General features: G+C 47.5%; 1 protein-coding gene across 5 annotated transcripts in view; it reads right to left on the bottom strand.

The window, feature by feature from the left end:
- Positions 1 to 8,570: 8,570 nt before the first annotated feature.
- fam222ba (family with sequence similarity 222 member Ba) overlaps positions 8,571 to 17,257 on the bottom strand; it is a 45,540-nt gene continuing 36,853 nt past the window's right edge. For all 5 annotated transcript variants that reach the window (XM_036524337.1, XM_036524340.1, XM_036524342.1 and 2 more), the window contains one exon: positions 8,571 to 10,178. In XM_036524337.1, coding sequence (XP_036380230.1) covers positions 8,584 to 10,178 — 1,595 coding nt within the window. In that variant the 3' untranslated portion in view covers positions 8,571 to 8,583. The remainder of the gene's footprint in view (positions 10,179 to 17,257) is intronic.

The following is a 17,257-nucleotide window of genomic DNA, read 5'->3' as shown; positions in this document are numbered from 1 at the left end:
CAGGTGTCAGGATTTTTCTTTCTCATATCTCACTTTTGTTATCAGGCTTCACTAAAATTGTTGTCAGCCTTTGGACCTTATTTTCCCATGACTTCACAAAGCTTAATGTCCTATAATGCACCTATTTCTTTTTTTGCTTTCTTTTTCTATAAATTTCATTGTCCAGATTACACGTCAATAAAATGTGCTTTTTTTTTTTGTTTGAGCACTGGCTCAGTTACACAACTGTTTTTACTAAAAGCTGCTGCAACGATAGTTTCCAAATATCTTTAGCAACTTCTCATTCAATTATGAGAGAGGGCTAGCTTTCCCATTTCAGTGCTTCCTCTGAACAGCTAGTTAGACTAAATCAGCTAGCTAACAACCATCTTGATATGGGTATTCACAGGCTAGGTTGCAAATTGAGTACATTGTTTCCTTACAGATGGGGTTCATTGTACACCAGTCAGAATCAGACTCAGAATCCGTCTTTATTGGCCAGGTATGGTTTTACACATACAGGGAATTTGACTCCGGTTCCAGTGTCTCTCGTAGTGCGTTCACACAACGATTTACAAGGTGACAACAACAAATACCATCCAACAGCAGTGGAACAACAAACAAGAAGAGTAGTGCAGGACACATACATAGAACGGCGTAAGGATGGAATGAATGAGGTAGATAGAAAATAAATAGATATGAACAGATACTGTACAATAAGTTAACAGCTGCTGCATAATACATTAAAGTGTACAGGAGTGCAGGCTGTGGGTCTGTACAACTATTTGTTTTCGACAGCTATTGCACAGTGTATTTGACAGTTACGAGAACTTTCTTAACTCTTATTACAGCATGTGTGTGGAAACGGGGGAATGTAAATTGCAAGTGTTTTCAGCTTATAAGTAATGGAAATTTGCTATTTATGATGTACTGTATATGGAAGCAGTAATTTTATCTTAATGCAACACCATGTTGAAGCTGAATTAATTTTTTTGGCTTCCCATAGGTACTCTCAGACAGATCAGTGAAGGTTCTTTGCTATGGCAGGACAATGAACTGGGTCACAACCGGGTCACAGATTCTTTCTGATCAAATTTGTCCCTTGACGTCCCTTTCATAGCTTTAAAAATGAAGAAAATGTCATTAACAGGAAGAAATCTGAAACGTTGAAATTTTTGTTTTAAACATGCAATGTTTACAGCTATCAAAAGAGTTGCAGACAAAAGCACAGACAAGCTCTGAGGGATGTCAATGAAAAATGTTAATAATGGAATCCAGGAAGGCCAGAGGAAATATATGAGTGATTCCTGACGACAAAATCATATCAGACTTGAGAGAGAAAATTCAGATGACACCAAAGCCTAATTTAAGTGTGAGACATTCTCAATAATACAGTTAGGTCTGTTAAATTGAGTCCTCAGATTACTCCAAACAGCAGATTATAGCACTAATGCCTGTCCCTCAAAATGGAATACCCAGAAATTGGACCTGAGATATTAAATCAGAGATTCAACATCAACGGTCCATGGAAATTCATAACATTGTTGCCAAAATACCTTAGTTGGAAAATGTCTACTTTATTTTCTTTTTATGATTTCAATCCAAAAGAGCCTACACAATTTAGCCTGTAAAACTAATCCAGTAGTTGAACTACTTGTGAAATTATCTGATGTTTTTTGCCAGTGATTGATGTTGATTGATGTGCATAGACCACTCACCATATTCATGTGAAAGCTTGCTAAACAACTAGGGTTGGCACTACACACACTTTCTCATTAATATTCATTATATCATCAATATTCATTGGCAGGTGGTCTGCGTTAATAAATTCTTTTCTTAACAAAACAAATCTTTGTTACAAAAGTTGTATTTATATTATTTCGTGTGAAACCCTTACATTTCTTATATTTTAAATTTGGCACTTTCTTAAGGATGTGAAAACATTGCTGGCCTGACAATTTAAATCCCCCCCCCCCCCCCCCAGTTTTGAAGCCAGACATTTTGGCAACAAAATGGCTTCCTTGTCAGTGGATGTCCGAACTCTAAAGGGACTCTGGGATACAAGTGTTAACAACACTGCCACCTAGTGGAGTACAACACACTACTGACAAAGCAGCACCAAGGTGCTTACCTTAATATGAAGCCTGCATCTGAAGGTATGATAATTTGACAGTTTGACATTTTAAATTAGGCTTTTATTTCATATTGTTACTCTGCAAATATCACCATCACTCACACTTACTTGATGTGAAACTAATTATGTCAATTGGGTACCTGAAATTGAGGCGACGAGGAAGACACAAATTGTTTCCACTTATATGTTTATATTATCCTGACTGAAAGCAAATAACTGTAAGAAATTATACCAAATTAAGACTATGGCCTGATTAACAAATCGAGTAAATTAGAACTCAGCTGAATGAACCGAAAAGCAGACAGATTTGGCAACACCAGCTTTATGGAACTGTGAAGGCCTTCTGAAAAACATTCCTCTTTCTGTCTTAGTTTTCCCAGATACACATTTAATAAATCTTGCTTCACATTTGTGAGAGACTCTGTTAAATTGCATTGAATTTGTAATTTGCATTGCATTCTGTAGGCTCAAGCGGAGAGTGAATTTTTTGCAATGCCCCACTAAAGGTCCAGATTCCAGCTAACCTTTCCTCACACTCTAATTGCTCTCAAGTGTATATCCAAAAAAAAAAAAAAAAAAAAACTGTGAGACACTAAAAACTTGTCTTTCAACGAAAAAACACATCAATATTTTACAGTTCATGTTGCAATGAACACCCTTCATCCATTCGGCACACACGCATCACCGGTGCAGTGCAGTGCGGCGCAAAGACTGTACTGAGATCAGTGTTCATCAGCCTCCCTGCTGTGTGTTCTTTATATAGCTCCCATTTGCATGTACCTCAGACAGCACATATCCATTTCAACCTGCCCACAGTAACCAGGCATTCAGGCCTGCACTCTCTGCGGGACTCTTCGGCAGCCCCGGCGAGCCTTGATTGGCATGTATTAAATAAAAATGGCTGTAATCAGCCGCTGTCCGGCTCGCGCTGCCGTTAAACAGCGATCGCGAGGCGCAGGGGGTTAATGGGAGCCGCCGCTGCTCCGATCCCGCTGCCTGCCTCGCCCCCGCCGCTGGGACAGTGATGGAGCGGCGACGGGGGCCGACGGCCGCGGGAGCCTTGAGAGAACGTCACTCCATCTTTGCCGAAATTTCACAGCCCAAATAAAGTTCAGCAAAGAACCAAATGGAGCTGTCGCCTAAGGCAGGAGGCGCACATCCATACTCCAGTGGGAAGAGCTCCTGGGACCCAGGCTGAGATAAAATGCCCCAGCTCAAATTTCCGGGACTCAAATAAATAGGCTTTAGAGGACAAATTACAAAAGACAAATAAATCCACGGTCCAAAGACGCAGGAGTTTAAAAATTTAATGACAGAAGAGGATCTGCTCTGTCTCAGGTCAATTCAGGCTAACTACGAAGTATTTTGTTCTTCACTTTAAATAATGAAATTAAGTACGACTATTTATTCTGTTTCTCTGTTAACTTCAGTGGCTGAAATGCAAAAAGAGACCCACTTAAATTACTTACCTAAAGATGAGGACGTAGCAGATACATTGAGTCAGGGCTTTTGTGTGTGTCAGTCAAGGTGAATGGACAAAGTGAAGGGATGAATGTCACAGGGTTACACTATTAACGCCTCTCTCTCTTTTTGGTGTGGATCCTACAGATACTTGATCAGTGTTTGGGGTGTCTGGGGTTTAAACCAGAGCTGAGGTCTTCAACAGTTAATGTAACTTGCTCAAAGCATGTTACGGACACGGGAGGATATTTATGGTAGATAATCAGCCTGTGAGAGCTTTGTGCTGGGAGAACACTTTTACAGAATGTCAACTAAGCATTTCTATTATTTATAGTGTTTGACTGTAATGATTTGCTGGATCAGTAATTTCACACACATCATGTTGTCCTGCCTGCGAATGCGATGTGCCCGACGCCCGTAAATAAAGCAGCTTTGCGCTTATCTTTCAATGCTTCAGGAACCTCAGCTGTTGTTGTCAACCATGCTGCTGAACTATTTATCAGCATGGATCTACCTTACAGTCACAAATGGAGGACAGCTCTCTTAATGGCACTTGGCAAGTCCTGCTGAACCGATATCCATTTCCTTAGTCGCCAATAAACCAAAAAACAAGGCATGTCCCTTCAAAGGGCTCTTGTGCACTGAAGAAGCACTATTGCTGGGTTGCTCTGTGGGACCATATGCTGTAAACGATAATATACTGGAGCAACAATCGGTAGTATAATCTTTATGTATATGTATACAGACACACATACGTACACATGCACTCACACACAAAGATGTCATACATAGGGGCGTGGCAGATACTAACAAAAAAATTGGTGCTACGGTGCATATTGTGCAGCACCCCACCATCGACACATACGGCAGTAATTAATATATTTATTACATCCCAGGCTTCTCCTGGACCACACTGTCAACATTTCCTGTGGTAGCCATTTCACAGTGAAACAGCAGTGTAGCACAGCAAAACCAGAAGGTTGCAGGTTTAAACAGTTGGAACACTGCTGCTGTAGTCATGGATAGACAGCTTAGATCGTAATCACTGCTTAGTCTTAGGTTTAGTCTGGGCTGCTTCAGTAGAGGTCAAGCTCTATTCACAGGTTGCCCTGGTTAGGGGAACTAAACAAAATAACCTGTACCACTCCCAAAAAAATCATGCAATATGGAATGTGCATATCTAATATCGAATATGTGAATATCAAGTGCACTCGAGGGTGGCACAGACACCCCTAGTTTTCCTATTCAGTGGTCTCATCACTGGCCGCCCCCGTGTCGCCGCCCCTGTGAGCGTGTGCGTTTCTTAAACTCACGGGATCTTTAATCTTCACTTCATAGTTTGATACAGCAGTACAGAAGAGCAGAAAACCCACGCATTCACTCTTGTGTTATTTACTTCCTTTTCTCTCCGCTGTTATTGTGAAGGCAATTACTGGGCCCCCAGTCAGCTCGGTGGGAGGTACTTCCTGTCAAACTGCAGGCCGGCTCCTGAACGCTCCCATGTGGGCCATTTTCACACGCAGCCAATTTGGTGAAACAAGCAGCTGCGGGCTGAGCCCCGAGCTCGGGAGCGCTGCAGAGGGGCGCACGAAAACGCCCCAAAGTCAACCAGGAGAGCGACAGCATGCGCGTCGGCCCCGCTCCCACCACTCGCACTACGGCCCAGCAGCGAGCCTTTAAAGCTGAACACTTTATCCTCCCAAGTACAAAAGCAAAACTTAACATGAAGCATTGTCAAACATACATTTTTCAAATGGGTGTTTTTTTTTTCTTAAATACTATCATGATCAGGTCCCAACAGAAACCGAAAGAAATAAATAAAGAGAGAGGGGGAGAAGCCTGGAGGAATGGATGGTGTACAAACGCAAGTCAAGGTTTATTTTGGTCAGCAGGGAATGTTTGTGCAACACACATTGTCATAAAAAAGGGAGAACAAAGAACCTCCTGAATAAAGGGGAGTGGGGGGTTGTGGGGGGAACTTCCTGTATTCTGTGATAGTCTGGGTATTGGCAGAACAAGACAAGACACCACCTGCTGATGCCTTTGACTCCTCCAATATACCGAATGTCCAACAGATCAATTGCTCGGAGCTTGTTGACCTAAAAAAGACAAGAGGGGTTGGCTGAGGACACGGAGGGTAGGGAGGGGGTGGGAGTGGCGGTGTGTGCTTAGGTACACAGGCTTCTTTGAGAATCCGGCAGCGTCTCTGACTTTTGAGGGCATTCAGGGCTTAGCAGTGAAGATCCCAAAACACTATGGGCCCAGGCTCTTAACCCCTAATCGACTTCCCCTGCCTATTTAGGTATGCTTCTTTAAAAAAATAATAATAATACAATACCCCTGCCATTGTTATGACTGAGTGCCAGCAACTTAAATGCCAAAATGGATTTTGTTGTTGTGGTTGTTGTTTACCCGTAAGACCCCAGGAATTCAGATAATGAACGCAGCAACAGTCATCAAGTGGATTGACCTCCACGGTGGACACTGCGCACCCTGAACATGACAGGGTGTGTGTGCGCGCGCGTGTGTGTGTGTGTGTGTGTGTGTGTGTATGTGTGTACTGGACCATACACACGTACACACAGGGAAAAAAAAAACAAAAAAAAAAAACACGTCTCCATGTTTAGTCCAGGGGAGGCACTTTGCATCATAATTATCAGAATTACTTTGAACCGAACATTCTTATTGTCCTCGGGCTGTAACAAATTTTCATTAAAAAAGGAAGGGAAAAAAAGAAAAGTAATCATGCTTCAAAGCTCACAACTGAAGGCCAGAAAAAAAAGAGACCGTGCCAGTCCTAGAGTTACGGCATTAAAACGCCTGGTAAATTCAATCATCTGAACTGGGCAGACAAGCAACAGTACTGGTGTTCTCATAGGCAAGAAGGTCCCTCTCCTCACCCCTCCCTCTTGGCTGGGCGTACGGGGCCTGTGTGTGCGCGACGTGTGAGATCGGTACATCAGAGATGACACCCATGCAGCGCTGCCTTTTCAAAGCATAAATTAGAACTTTATTTTATTATTACAATATTACAAAAAAAGTAGCACAACTCCCACACTCTTGTCTTGTCTGCCATGTAGCCACAGTGTGACACTTAAAAGGAAAGGCCTAAGGATTTTACTCCTTTTGCAGCAGTAGCAAAGAAGAAAAAAAAGTAAAAGAAAAAAAAAATCAATTTAAATAACAAGCAAATCAAGTAATATAAATATTCACGTATTTGCAAACCTGAAGCTTTGAAACTTTGAAAAAAGACATTTGTTACAGCCCAGTACTACACATAGCTATAAAATGTAATTACGTTAAAATATTTCTTTTTTGTCATTTTAGGAAAATTCTAAGTCAGTTTTTTTTTTTCTAGTCATCTATATTTTCAGTTAAAAAAAAAAAAAAAGGAAAAAAAAATTGCTGTTCATTTGTATCGCCGCCATCGTCATTGTCAACCTCATCGTTTTAGTATTCGACGTATACCATGCTTGTGTTCAAGGAAAAGTCCAAGGACCAAATACTTAAGGCTTTTTAAAGGGCTGTGGGGGGAAAGGAGGCAAACAGATTTTGGGTGACATCAGGGGATCCACCCACATACAATATTACTCAAACCCACACCAACAGGCAACATTCATACACAATCGTTACACTTTTAAGTTACAGTAGTATAGTAGTTAAGCCAGTGTACAATAAAATAAACAATGCATTTGCCGTTTTGCTATTTTTGTTTTTTAAAGTAATTTTTTCCTTACCTTCCGACAAACTTGCAAGTGATCAATTTGCTCTTTTCACGCACACACACACACACACTTCATCTTGTAATCAGTAGTGAATAGGCCTTTTTGTATCTTAATGACATGACAAGAAAATGCTGATTCGAACCTCTGGCTTGGTTCACAGATTTCTAACATGTAAAAAAAAAAAATTTTAAAAATCAGCCTTTCTGGTGCCAAGCCCCCCACCCGCCCACAACTCCCAACCCAACATAACATACACATTTCCAACCAAACATATTTCTGCAATTCAAGTAACAGTTTTCATTCGTTAAAAAAATGAAAGGGTAAAAAAAATGAAAATGGCACTACTTCCAAAGCAGTTTTTCCCCTGAATTCTTCCGAGTGTTGCAGTGTGAGAGAATCTTGGCTTTGCGTGTTCATTCCTGGTAGGATCTACATGTCTATAATCTGTACAAACACCTGATTAGATAACGAGACCCAGCCTTGGACATTGACCGGATTCATTCACAACAATCCTGTTTCACAAATAAATTAATTAACTTAAAAACAGCTTTCAACATAAGCCTCTTTGTGCATGTACATACAGTGAGAGTCACTTCTCTCCTGCATCAGTAGTGTCTACAAACATTCCATTCTAACATGAGTGAAAAACAAAACAAAAAAAATACATATTAAAAATGAGCAGTTCTGGTTTTTTAAGCTTTGAAAGGAAACATTTTTCAGATGTAACAAACCTGGACATTTGCAGCAGGTTTGAAACGTTAAACAGAAAAAGACAGAAATCCATCAAAACTGGTCAAGGCCAGAACCAGCGCTGGACCTAAACGCCCAACATTCTTGACAGAACATGTTTATATCCATAATCGATTACTCTGTATACACATTATATCCATGATAAATCTATTGCTCTTAAAACAGAAGAAACAAACTCATAGGTACTGAAGTAGATACACTTGAGGATACATTAGAGTCAGGCACACTGACAATGACAGCCAGGCAAGAGAGAGGACACAGAAATGGGGAATGATGTGTGAAATACAAAAAAACAAACCAACAAACAGAAAAAAAGACCATGTTTCCCTAAGGTGCCTAGCAACAGCACTAAGTCATTATTTAGAAAAAGATAATTGATCACTTGCAAGATTGACAACAAAAACACTGCTTTTTTAATTAAATATATTCTTTTTAAGTTAGCAGTCATTTACTTAATTTATTAATTTAATTCCTTTAACTTTTTTTTTCTTTAAGACTAAAAGAGATCCATAACTGTGTAGACAAGGCCGTAGCTTATCTGTACCCTGGGTGCTGGATATGAGCATTTCTATTGTCAGCGGGCTCTGGGGCTCTGCTCACTGGGGGCCTGTGCATCTTGCCCATCATGGCCAGATTCTGATCTCGGAAGCAGGGGGGCTGGAAGTCCCCGCCCAAGTAATCCACGGTTTGCATCAGATTAGTCTGGCTGGAGGAACCAGCTCCAGCCCTGTAATGTGTCCCCGAGGCGCAGTCTATGGAGGCCCCCGCGGGGCCCCCGTGGAATGGCATGGCCAGGTCCTGAGACCCTGAGCTGTCACTGTTGGGCGTGGGCAGGATGCTGTTCCACACGGGCTGAAAGTAGTGCCCGTTGGTGTAGGTGACGGCACCCGGCATGCCGTTGACGGGGGGCGAGGGCGTGGGCTTGTCCAGCGGGGGCTTCAGGCCGTAGGGCTGGCCCATGCACAGCTCGGGCAGGTAGCCGGCGCCCTTGCAGGGGAAGCTGGGCCCTCCCGGCGGCTCGCGGGGCGGCTGCTTGCACGGGGGGGCACCCTCTGGAACGTGCTGCAGGTGGGCGAGCTGATGCTGGTTCCAGGAGCGCATCTGCTGCTGCTGCTGCTGCTTCATGTCGCCGTGGTAGATGGGCATCTGGCTGATGGCGGCCATGCTGGGCGGCGGGATGGCGGCGGGGGCAGGGGCGGCAGCGGCCTTGTCGGAGCAGCCGTGGGCGCAGGAGGGCGGGTTGTGCATGGACACCCGGGAGCTGGCGTTGATGAGCAGGTTGCGGCTGATGGGGCTGGGGTTGGCGATCTGCCCCTCGCACACGGAGGTAGTGCTGACGCGGGACCCCGCCTGGCAGAACTGGTTGATCTGGTGCACGATCCTGCTCAGGTTGGGCCGGTTTTGGTGCAGGCTGGCGGCCATGGAGAGCGGAATGGTTGAGGTAGACACGGTCACGTTGGGCGGGACGTCGGCGTCCGCCATCTTCCTGTTCCCATGCAGGCCCGGGAGCTGCTGCTGCTGCTGCTGCTGGGGCGGCAGAGGGGGCTGCTGCTGCAGGATGCTGGGCGGCAGGTGGCCCAGGCTGGGGGGGTGGGGGAGAGTCTGTGCCCGGGGCAGGCCCTGGGACTGCGGCAGGCCCGGCAGCTGGGCCATGCCGACTGGGTGCCGGAGCCCCTGGGGCTGCTGCTGCTGCTGCAATGTCTGTGGGTGGGGCAAGCCCTGCTGCTGCGGTAAGGCCTGGGGTCGCGGGAGACCCTGCGGGTGCGGGACAGTCTGGGGGAGGTTTAAAGTGCTCGCCGTGACGTAGGGCCCGCCCGACGGGTTCATGACGACCTCGGGGAGCAGGCGCGCCCGGCTGCCGTCAAAGTCCTTGAGGATGCCCTTGACGGGCACCTTGACGATGGCGAGGAGACCCGCCTTGGAGCTGGCCTGAGAGGGGTAGGGGCTGTAGCGCTGGCCGGAGGTGTCCAGTCCGTTCACTGTCCGGCGGACGTGGTTCCTCTGAGGAACTTTGACGCTGTTGGGGAAGATTTTTATAGTCAGTGGACTGTTGGCGACTTTCTTAGCATAAGCATCCAATTCCGCTGGGGTTGGATACTGTGCGGATCTCATCTTCTGTGTAATGTCCCCTGGGAGACGGAGACAGTGACGGAGAGAGAGAGAGAGAGAGAGAGAAAAAAAGAGGTATGTGTTAATGCAAGGCAAGACCGTGAAAAGCAATGTCATGTCACAGCAGCACCGCCAGCGCAGCCACGGCCGCCGCCCCCTCCTCCCCTCCGCCGGTTCAGGTGCAGATCTGTGGAAATACGACCAGAGTTGTAATCTGAGAAGCGGAAGCTTTGTTCCACGCAGATCCATCTCGTATTCTAAAGCTCAGCATTCCAAAAACAATTGCTTTTGAGAATACAAAAAGAACGAGGGAGCAGGGCTTAAAAACGTGGTGTCCAGTGACTCCTAACGAGATGAAACCGCACAGGCCATGGGATATAGATTCTAATCTGTAATACCCGGGATTTTTTTTTTTCCACGCTAACGACATTTCCACCGCTTTGGAAATTGCATGCGAAATTAAAAAACAGGCAGACCTTTCCGTGCCGAATCTGCTGAATTACAGGGACGAAAACAAAAAGACGCCCCTGTGCCACGGACCCCACTCCCCCGGGTGACTTGTCAGCCTCTTGTGCAGTATCAACAGGGCCGGACTGCATGGGAGAGGAATGCCATCATGTGGCATCTCTAATCACTGGGAGCGCTCCCAGACACTCAGTGGCGCGGGCCTCGTGTAATTGCTGCGAAGTGTCTCTGCTATATTTAACAATGCTCCTGTGTCACTCTGTGCGTGCGTGCGTGCGTGCGTGCGTGCGTGTGTGTGTGTGTATATGTGTGCTCAGGTGTCAGAGTTGCAATGTCTGTGTAACCGACACGTGCAAGTGTGTCTGTGATCTCCAACCACGGCCCTGGGAGACACGGCTTCTGCCACCGGAGACAATTAGAGGAAAGTAGTATTCGCAAACAGTCAGCTCTGACAGGGGCCTGCGCAGGCTAATGAGCGCAGTTCTTTTACGTACACGCACAGGCAGGTGCGGTCCAGCACCCAGGCGCTGCACACCTGGCTCCCCCGGACTCTCCCTGTCTCAGGGAGCCTCGGTCAGTTTAGGAGACCTCCAGGCCGGCCCCGTTAGCGCAGACGGAAGACCTCCCAGCTCGGATGCTGGGGCGGAGTGCAGCAGGAAGCGGCAACCAACCTTCCTCCCGAGAGCCCCGTCTGGGCCCCGATCCTTATCCGCAACCCCAGCCACGCAACGGGGGGACGCCTACAGCGTGCGTTTAATATGCGCCGTGGAGAATGCCACCTGCACAGCCTGCCGGAGAACAGAGAGAGGGGGAGAGAGGGAGAGAGAGAGAGAGAGAGAGAGAGAGAGAGAGAGAGAGAGAGAGAGAGAGAGAGAGAGAGAGAGAGAGAGAGAGAGAGAGAGAGAGAGAGGGGGGGGGGGGGAGAGGAAGAGAGAGAGAGAGGGACAGAGAGGGGGAGAGGAAGAGAGAGAGAGAGAGGGACAGAGCGAGAGAGCGAGAGAGAGAGATCGCTCTCTGTTCTCGCCCGGGTGAGAACTAACTACCGCATCTGACGACGTACGGGAACAAACGCCTTCAGATTTAATTAAGGTCTTTAATTTAGGGCTACTTAGATTCCTTTTCTTCTCCCCTCCCCGAGCGGGGGCGTCTGTGTCCGCGGCCTGGCCCGGAGACGCGTCTTTTAAACGGCGCCCCTGGCAGCTCACGAGCGAGGAGGAGGCAGCGGAGCGTGAGGACAGGATTTGTGATTTGGTGGAGTGGCAGGAGCTCTGCCAATGTGCTAATTAATCCCATCTTTATTTGCAGGGGAGAAACAATGGGCAGAGAGACGGGGGGGGGGGAGTGTTTTGACTAACTGCTTCTTCTGCTGACGGGAGGGCCATTAGCGCACTGGCATTTGGGATGAAAAGGTCTGAGCCAAGCGTTTAGCTGAATGCTTTCATACACTCCTGATTCATTTTCCCCTCAGTGACGTTCGGGCGGGACTGGCACGCAGCTGGGCGCATGTACACACTCACACACACACACACACACACACACACAAACACACACACACGTTTGCAAACTCACACACTAGAGTGCTTGTATGCCCAGAGACACTTGTCGTCATTCAGGCTCAAATTTTCCCCTCTCCTGAGCAGCTCCAACCTCCGACCGGTGTTCGTCCCCCATGACCACATCTGAGACGTTTTAATGGCCCGGCAGTAAGGGGGACCTGGGAGGTGGTGCTCCGGAAAGTCAGAAGAGGGCCGAGAGACTCCAAATAAGAAGACAATTATATACGACCTTAGTCAAGCCGCTGTCTCTCCACGGCTAGGAACTGTTTAAATAAAACATTGGCCTTTCAAGTGCCAGGAGAGTTCCTGTCGGCTTGCGTGCCTCTGACTGCACTTTAATGCCACCCGGCAAACCTTGAGAGACTCGCAGGCCATTTGCATTGATTTGCATAGGACTCCTGCGGGTGCGCGGTCACTCCGGTCTGCGGCTCGGACGAGCGCGGTCAGGCCGCGTCAAAGCCGCCCCCCGCGCAAATGCAAATGCGTGGGAATCGAGCAGAGCGGCTCTCCGCGGTAACTGCAGGGGCTTTTTTTGGAGGGGGGGGGTTTAACCGAACAGAACGGACGTGGCACGAGCACAACCCACGACTGTTCATCCAATGAACCGGGGCGACAGCAAACCCCGCCCCCTTCAGACATTCCACGCACCCGCGGACGGACACCTTTGCGGGGGAGATTATCAGACGCCGCTGTCTGTGGCCTCCGTGACTCAGCAGTAATGCATCAAGGTCAGGCCGCGCGGACGTGGCTGCCATTTGCTTAAAAAACGTGGCGGATTTAAGACTTTGACACCCGTCCTGCTCAGGCACTGTGAGATACGGCGAGAGCAAACTCCCCCCCGATATATGCACACCACTCGGGCCCGAGCAATAATACATGTTAACTGATGCTTGGCTCGGTCCCACAGGAGAGCTCTCCTGCGCGCTAAGGCGGGGCCCATCCAGATAAGAGGGTTATCTCTGGGGGACAGGCACCTCTATTGCAGGTCCCTGATGAAAGATTTCCACAATAGGTAAACAGGCGAGGCATTCACAGGCGAGTCCGCGGCATCCTTAATTACCCTGCTCCAAGCAGTACACAAGAAAATTACTGGCTAGTCAGCACCCTCTAATTGGAAGGACTTACGGCAATAAATGAGCTTGTTTTTCTTATATTCTGGTGGTTTTTTTTTTTCTTTCTTTTTGAACACGTTCCAAAAAAGTAACCCTGGGTGGATCAGATGACAAACGCAATGTAGCCACAGTGATACCGCAGAGCAAAACAGCAACAAGGAGAGCCCTTGAATCAAGGTTTGACATGAGCCCGCTCTGACCGGAATCAGCACTGCACATCTACCACGTAAAAATGACAAGAGGCAAAAAAAAAAAATCAAAGGGGCCACAGCAGCGTTACCTTCCTCAGATTTCCGAACACGGTGCCGCCGCCTCCAAAACAATGGCGAGGACAAAAACAGGCCTGTTGTCGAGGCCTTGATCTCTCTGCCCACTGGAGCAGGGTGACCCCGCCGGCTCAGTGTCCCCCCCCCCCCCCCGAGGGCAGCCCCCCCCCCCGAGTCGACCTCCACTCACAGATGAAACACAGCTCCCCTCTGTTCCTCTGGAGCCCGCAGCGAGGCCTGGGGGGGACAGGACACGCCCTTCCGGTCACTCCCCAGATTTCGGCTTTCTCAGTCAGCCGGAGAACAAAAAGGCCCGGCGTTCCTCCCGCTCCCCGTTAACCCCGACTCGCACCTAAGTGCGAAAGCCGGAAGCGCAGCCGGCCACCGGCTGCAACGGTCGCCCTCTCGACCGATTTAGGGCCGAGTTAAAAGCCCCGGCGTTCCCCCAGCGGAAAGATTAGAGGACATAATCAAAGTAAAAGGCCTCCGCTGCTGCCAGGGGTTAAGCTGCCACTCTACATTTGCATCCTTTTTTGTTCCCACAGACGGAAAAAAAAAAAAAAACAAAACAAACGCCATCCTGCTGTCCATATATTTCCCCAAAGCGGACAATGCGTTCACATGCACGCTTAATGCTGCACCGGGTACGTCTGTGGTGGGAACATCCAGCCTGGCCTTACTTCACACGGCACCTGCTTTGTGACAGCCCAGACATGACCTGTATCAGTTCATCCCCATTCGTTTTAACAGCTTAAGCCAACTGAGCATGTTTCCAAGTTATGAAAAGGGCACTTTCTTTAAAAATAAAATAAAAAAAAAGGAATCAGGACTTCGGCACATTTCAATTGCGCTCGGTAGTCAGGAATGTATTCTAATGGAGCGCTGGGGCAGACGTGGGCTGGGTGCATCTGAACGTCTGGGGTGCGGGGCAGGCAGCGCACAGCGGATGGAGAGCGACGTCTTCCAACAAGAAATGCCAAGAGAGCGCAGGAGCGGCTCAAAAAGGGCACGGCGTCCAACAGCCGGCAGCGCATGCAGATTTACAGGAATAGAACCGTAACCTTCAAACTTGTAGCATCTTCTGTGGCAGCTTCTCCCATCGCCAGCCCCCTCCCCGCCGCACACCACCCTCCGCGTAACACCCCCCCCTCCCTCCCAAAAAAAAAAAAAAAAAAAAACCTCTGCTGCATGTATCTCCAAAGGCTGGCTGTCAAATTAGTTTTCAGTCATTGTGACAAATCGCGCCCCAGAGAAGCAATTCATTTTGCGGCATGTATTGATAGCCCAGAGACAGATGGGCTGCAGATCACCAGAATCCCAAGATGAAGAGCAATTATGGAGTGAAATTCTGATGCAGACCACTCAGCCGTTGCAGAGCCCCGGCGACAGGGCTGCAAAGTGCCCTGAATATTTGAGTGTCCCTGGCCCTTCTGTAACCCGTGTCCGTTTGTGTAATACATGTCATATTTCATGAGGATTCTAACTAGATTAAAAAAGGGAAAAAAAAAAACATGAGGTATGACCCCTGGAATCCTTTCTATCCTTCAGATCTAAATCCAAACAAAGATATTTCGACGTGATATTTCATTATGCACCTGGAATGTTTTGAGATTCTAATTTCCGTACAGCTGCCCCGGGAATTCACTTGCGCCTGAAGACACACAGGAGGAAAAAAAAAAAAAAGCCCTTTTGGTTGAGGGCAAAACCCAAACCTTCAGCTGAATCGCTTATTCAAAGGAGCGCGCACTTCACTTAAAGCATCAGAAAGGCATTCTATCTGGGACATCTGTGAAGCCGTGCCTGGTAATGTGGAAAGTGTCTTGTTTTCAGCAAACCCTCCTGTATCTCCGATGACAAGGGAACACATCTGGTGCGATCCGGCTCTGCGGGGACTGCAGAAAGAGGAGGCGGATGACAGGAGGGGGAAACTATTTTTCTAAAGGCCCGCGAAATCTTGTCATCCAAAATGAGGGACTGTAACTTGTTTAATATAGGCCTTCTTCGGGATGCCTTCAGATTAGATGAAAAGGACTGTCAGAGACAGGAGGAAATTACTTAGTTTGAGAAAAATGCCAAACGGTTCCCTCAGGATTACCCAAGTAATATAGGCTCCATCCAAAACTGCACAAGGAAGAGGAGGGGAAAAAAAGACAAAGTACACTTTATCAGTTAATGGGTCACAGGAAAGGCAAATGGGGGGGAGGGGGCATCCATCACTGTGCACCTGTCACATGCTACAGACGCCCACTCCACGAGTCCAGGTTTCTAGAGGACAAACAGAATTTGGGCTGTCACCAACTGACAACGCTACCCAGCGAACTTTCTCCCCATTACAAACTCCCAAGGGCAGACTGATTATGGTGATTCAGAAATCACAGCCCTGATGAGCCATAGAGAGGCCATCTTTAAAGGGAAAAAAACTGCAGTAAAAGTAGGTCAGGCTCCATTTAAAATCCATTCACACGGGGGCTTCGGGAGCGATCTCTCCGCTATGCTCGCAGAGGGAGGACGGCCTCGTGGGAGAGGGAGAGAAAGGGGGGAATATGGCGGTGGAGGAGTGGGATAGGGAACGGGCACCCACAACCTCATGCACTACAGCCAGCTACCTGTCCCTGAAACTCACTCGAAAGCGCCAATATGAACGGGCTCTGTGGATGTTCGGGGGCATTGAGATGTTCCCCCACAGACCTCTCAAGCCTGTTTGTAAACAGACTTGTCAGCTGCACAACATGGGACCCAATGTAGGGCTGCTCCCTGGAGGACAGGTCATTGTTGACTTCAGAAAGATCAGAGAAAATCACATTCCTATTTCCATCAATGGGTCATCTGTTGAAATTGTTGATAGTTTTAGATTTCTTGGTATACACATCTCAGACACCCTCACATGGTCTCTTAACACCGACTGCATCCTCAAGAAATCACAGCAGAGCCTGTACTTTCTGAGGCGTCTCAAGAGTTTTGGCATAAGTACCAAAGCTCTTGTGAACTTTTATCGCTGTACCACAGAGAGTGTACTGACAGGCTGTATCACAGTGTGGTTCGGCAACCTGACTGCTCAGGACTGCAGACTGCTACAAAAGTGTAAAGACAGCAGCAAAAATCATTGGCACAGAACTACCACAACTTCATAACAGCTACACCATGCAAAAGGAAAGCCCAAAAATCATTAAGGACACCAGCCACCCCGCTCATGTTCTGTTCTCGCTCCTTCCATCTAAAAACATGTTACCGGAGCATCAAATCATGCACCACCTGTCCCAGTAACAGTTTCTTCCCACAGGCAATCAGGTTGCTGAACAGCTGACGCAACCATATACGGCAACAATGTGCAGTGCATAATATGTAATGTTATTGTATATGTATTCTGTGTATATAATGTACACATACGTGTGCATGGTGTACATAGTCTATGTAGGTCTGTAGTGTCCTTCTTTGTTGGTTTTGTGACAGTGTACCCTTTATGTTAAGGCGAAGAGAGTCGGACCATCATTGTATTTTTAATACACATGACAATAAATTTGAACTTGAACCTGGGGGGGGTGGTTGAAGCACCTCCCCTGAGCCTGCACTGCTGAATGCTTGCCTTGTCTACCTCATTTGGCATCTTAATGAGATAACTCCTCATTACTACTGAGGAGTCCCGTGGGCCACCATGTCTTTTGGGACAAGTTTTCCCTGGTGAACCGGGGAGAGTGCCCCT

This window comes from Megalops cyprinoides, chromosome 3 (assembly GCF_013368585.1).
Source record: "Megalops cyprinoides isolate fMegCyp1 chromosome 3, fMegCyp1.pri, whole genome shotgun sequence".
Lineage (NCBI taxonomy): Eukaryota > Metazoa > Chordata > Actinopteri > Elopiformes > Megalopidae > Megalops > Megalops cyprinoides.
The sequence above is the reverse complement of the archived record's forward strand: the minus strand, read 5'-3'. Positions and strand labels throughout refer to the sequence as shown.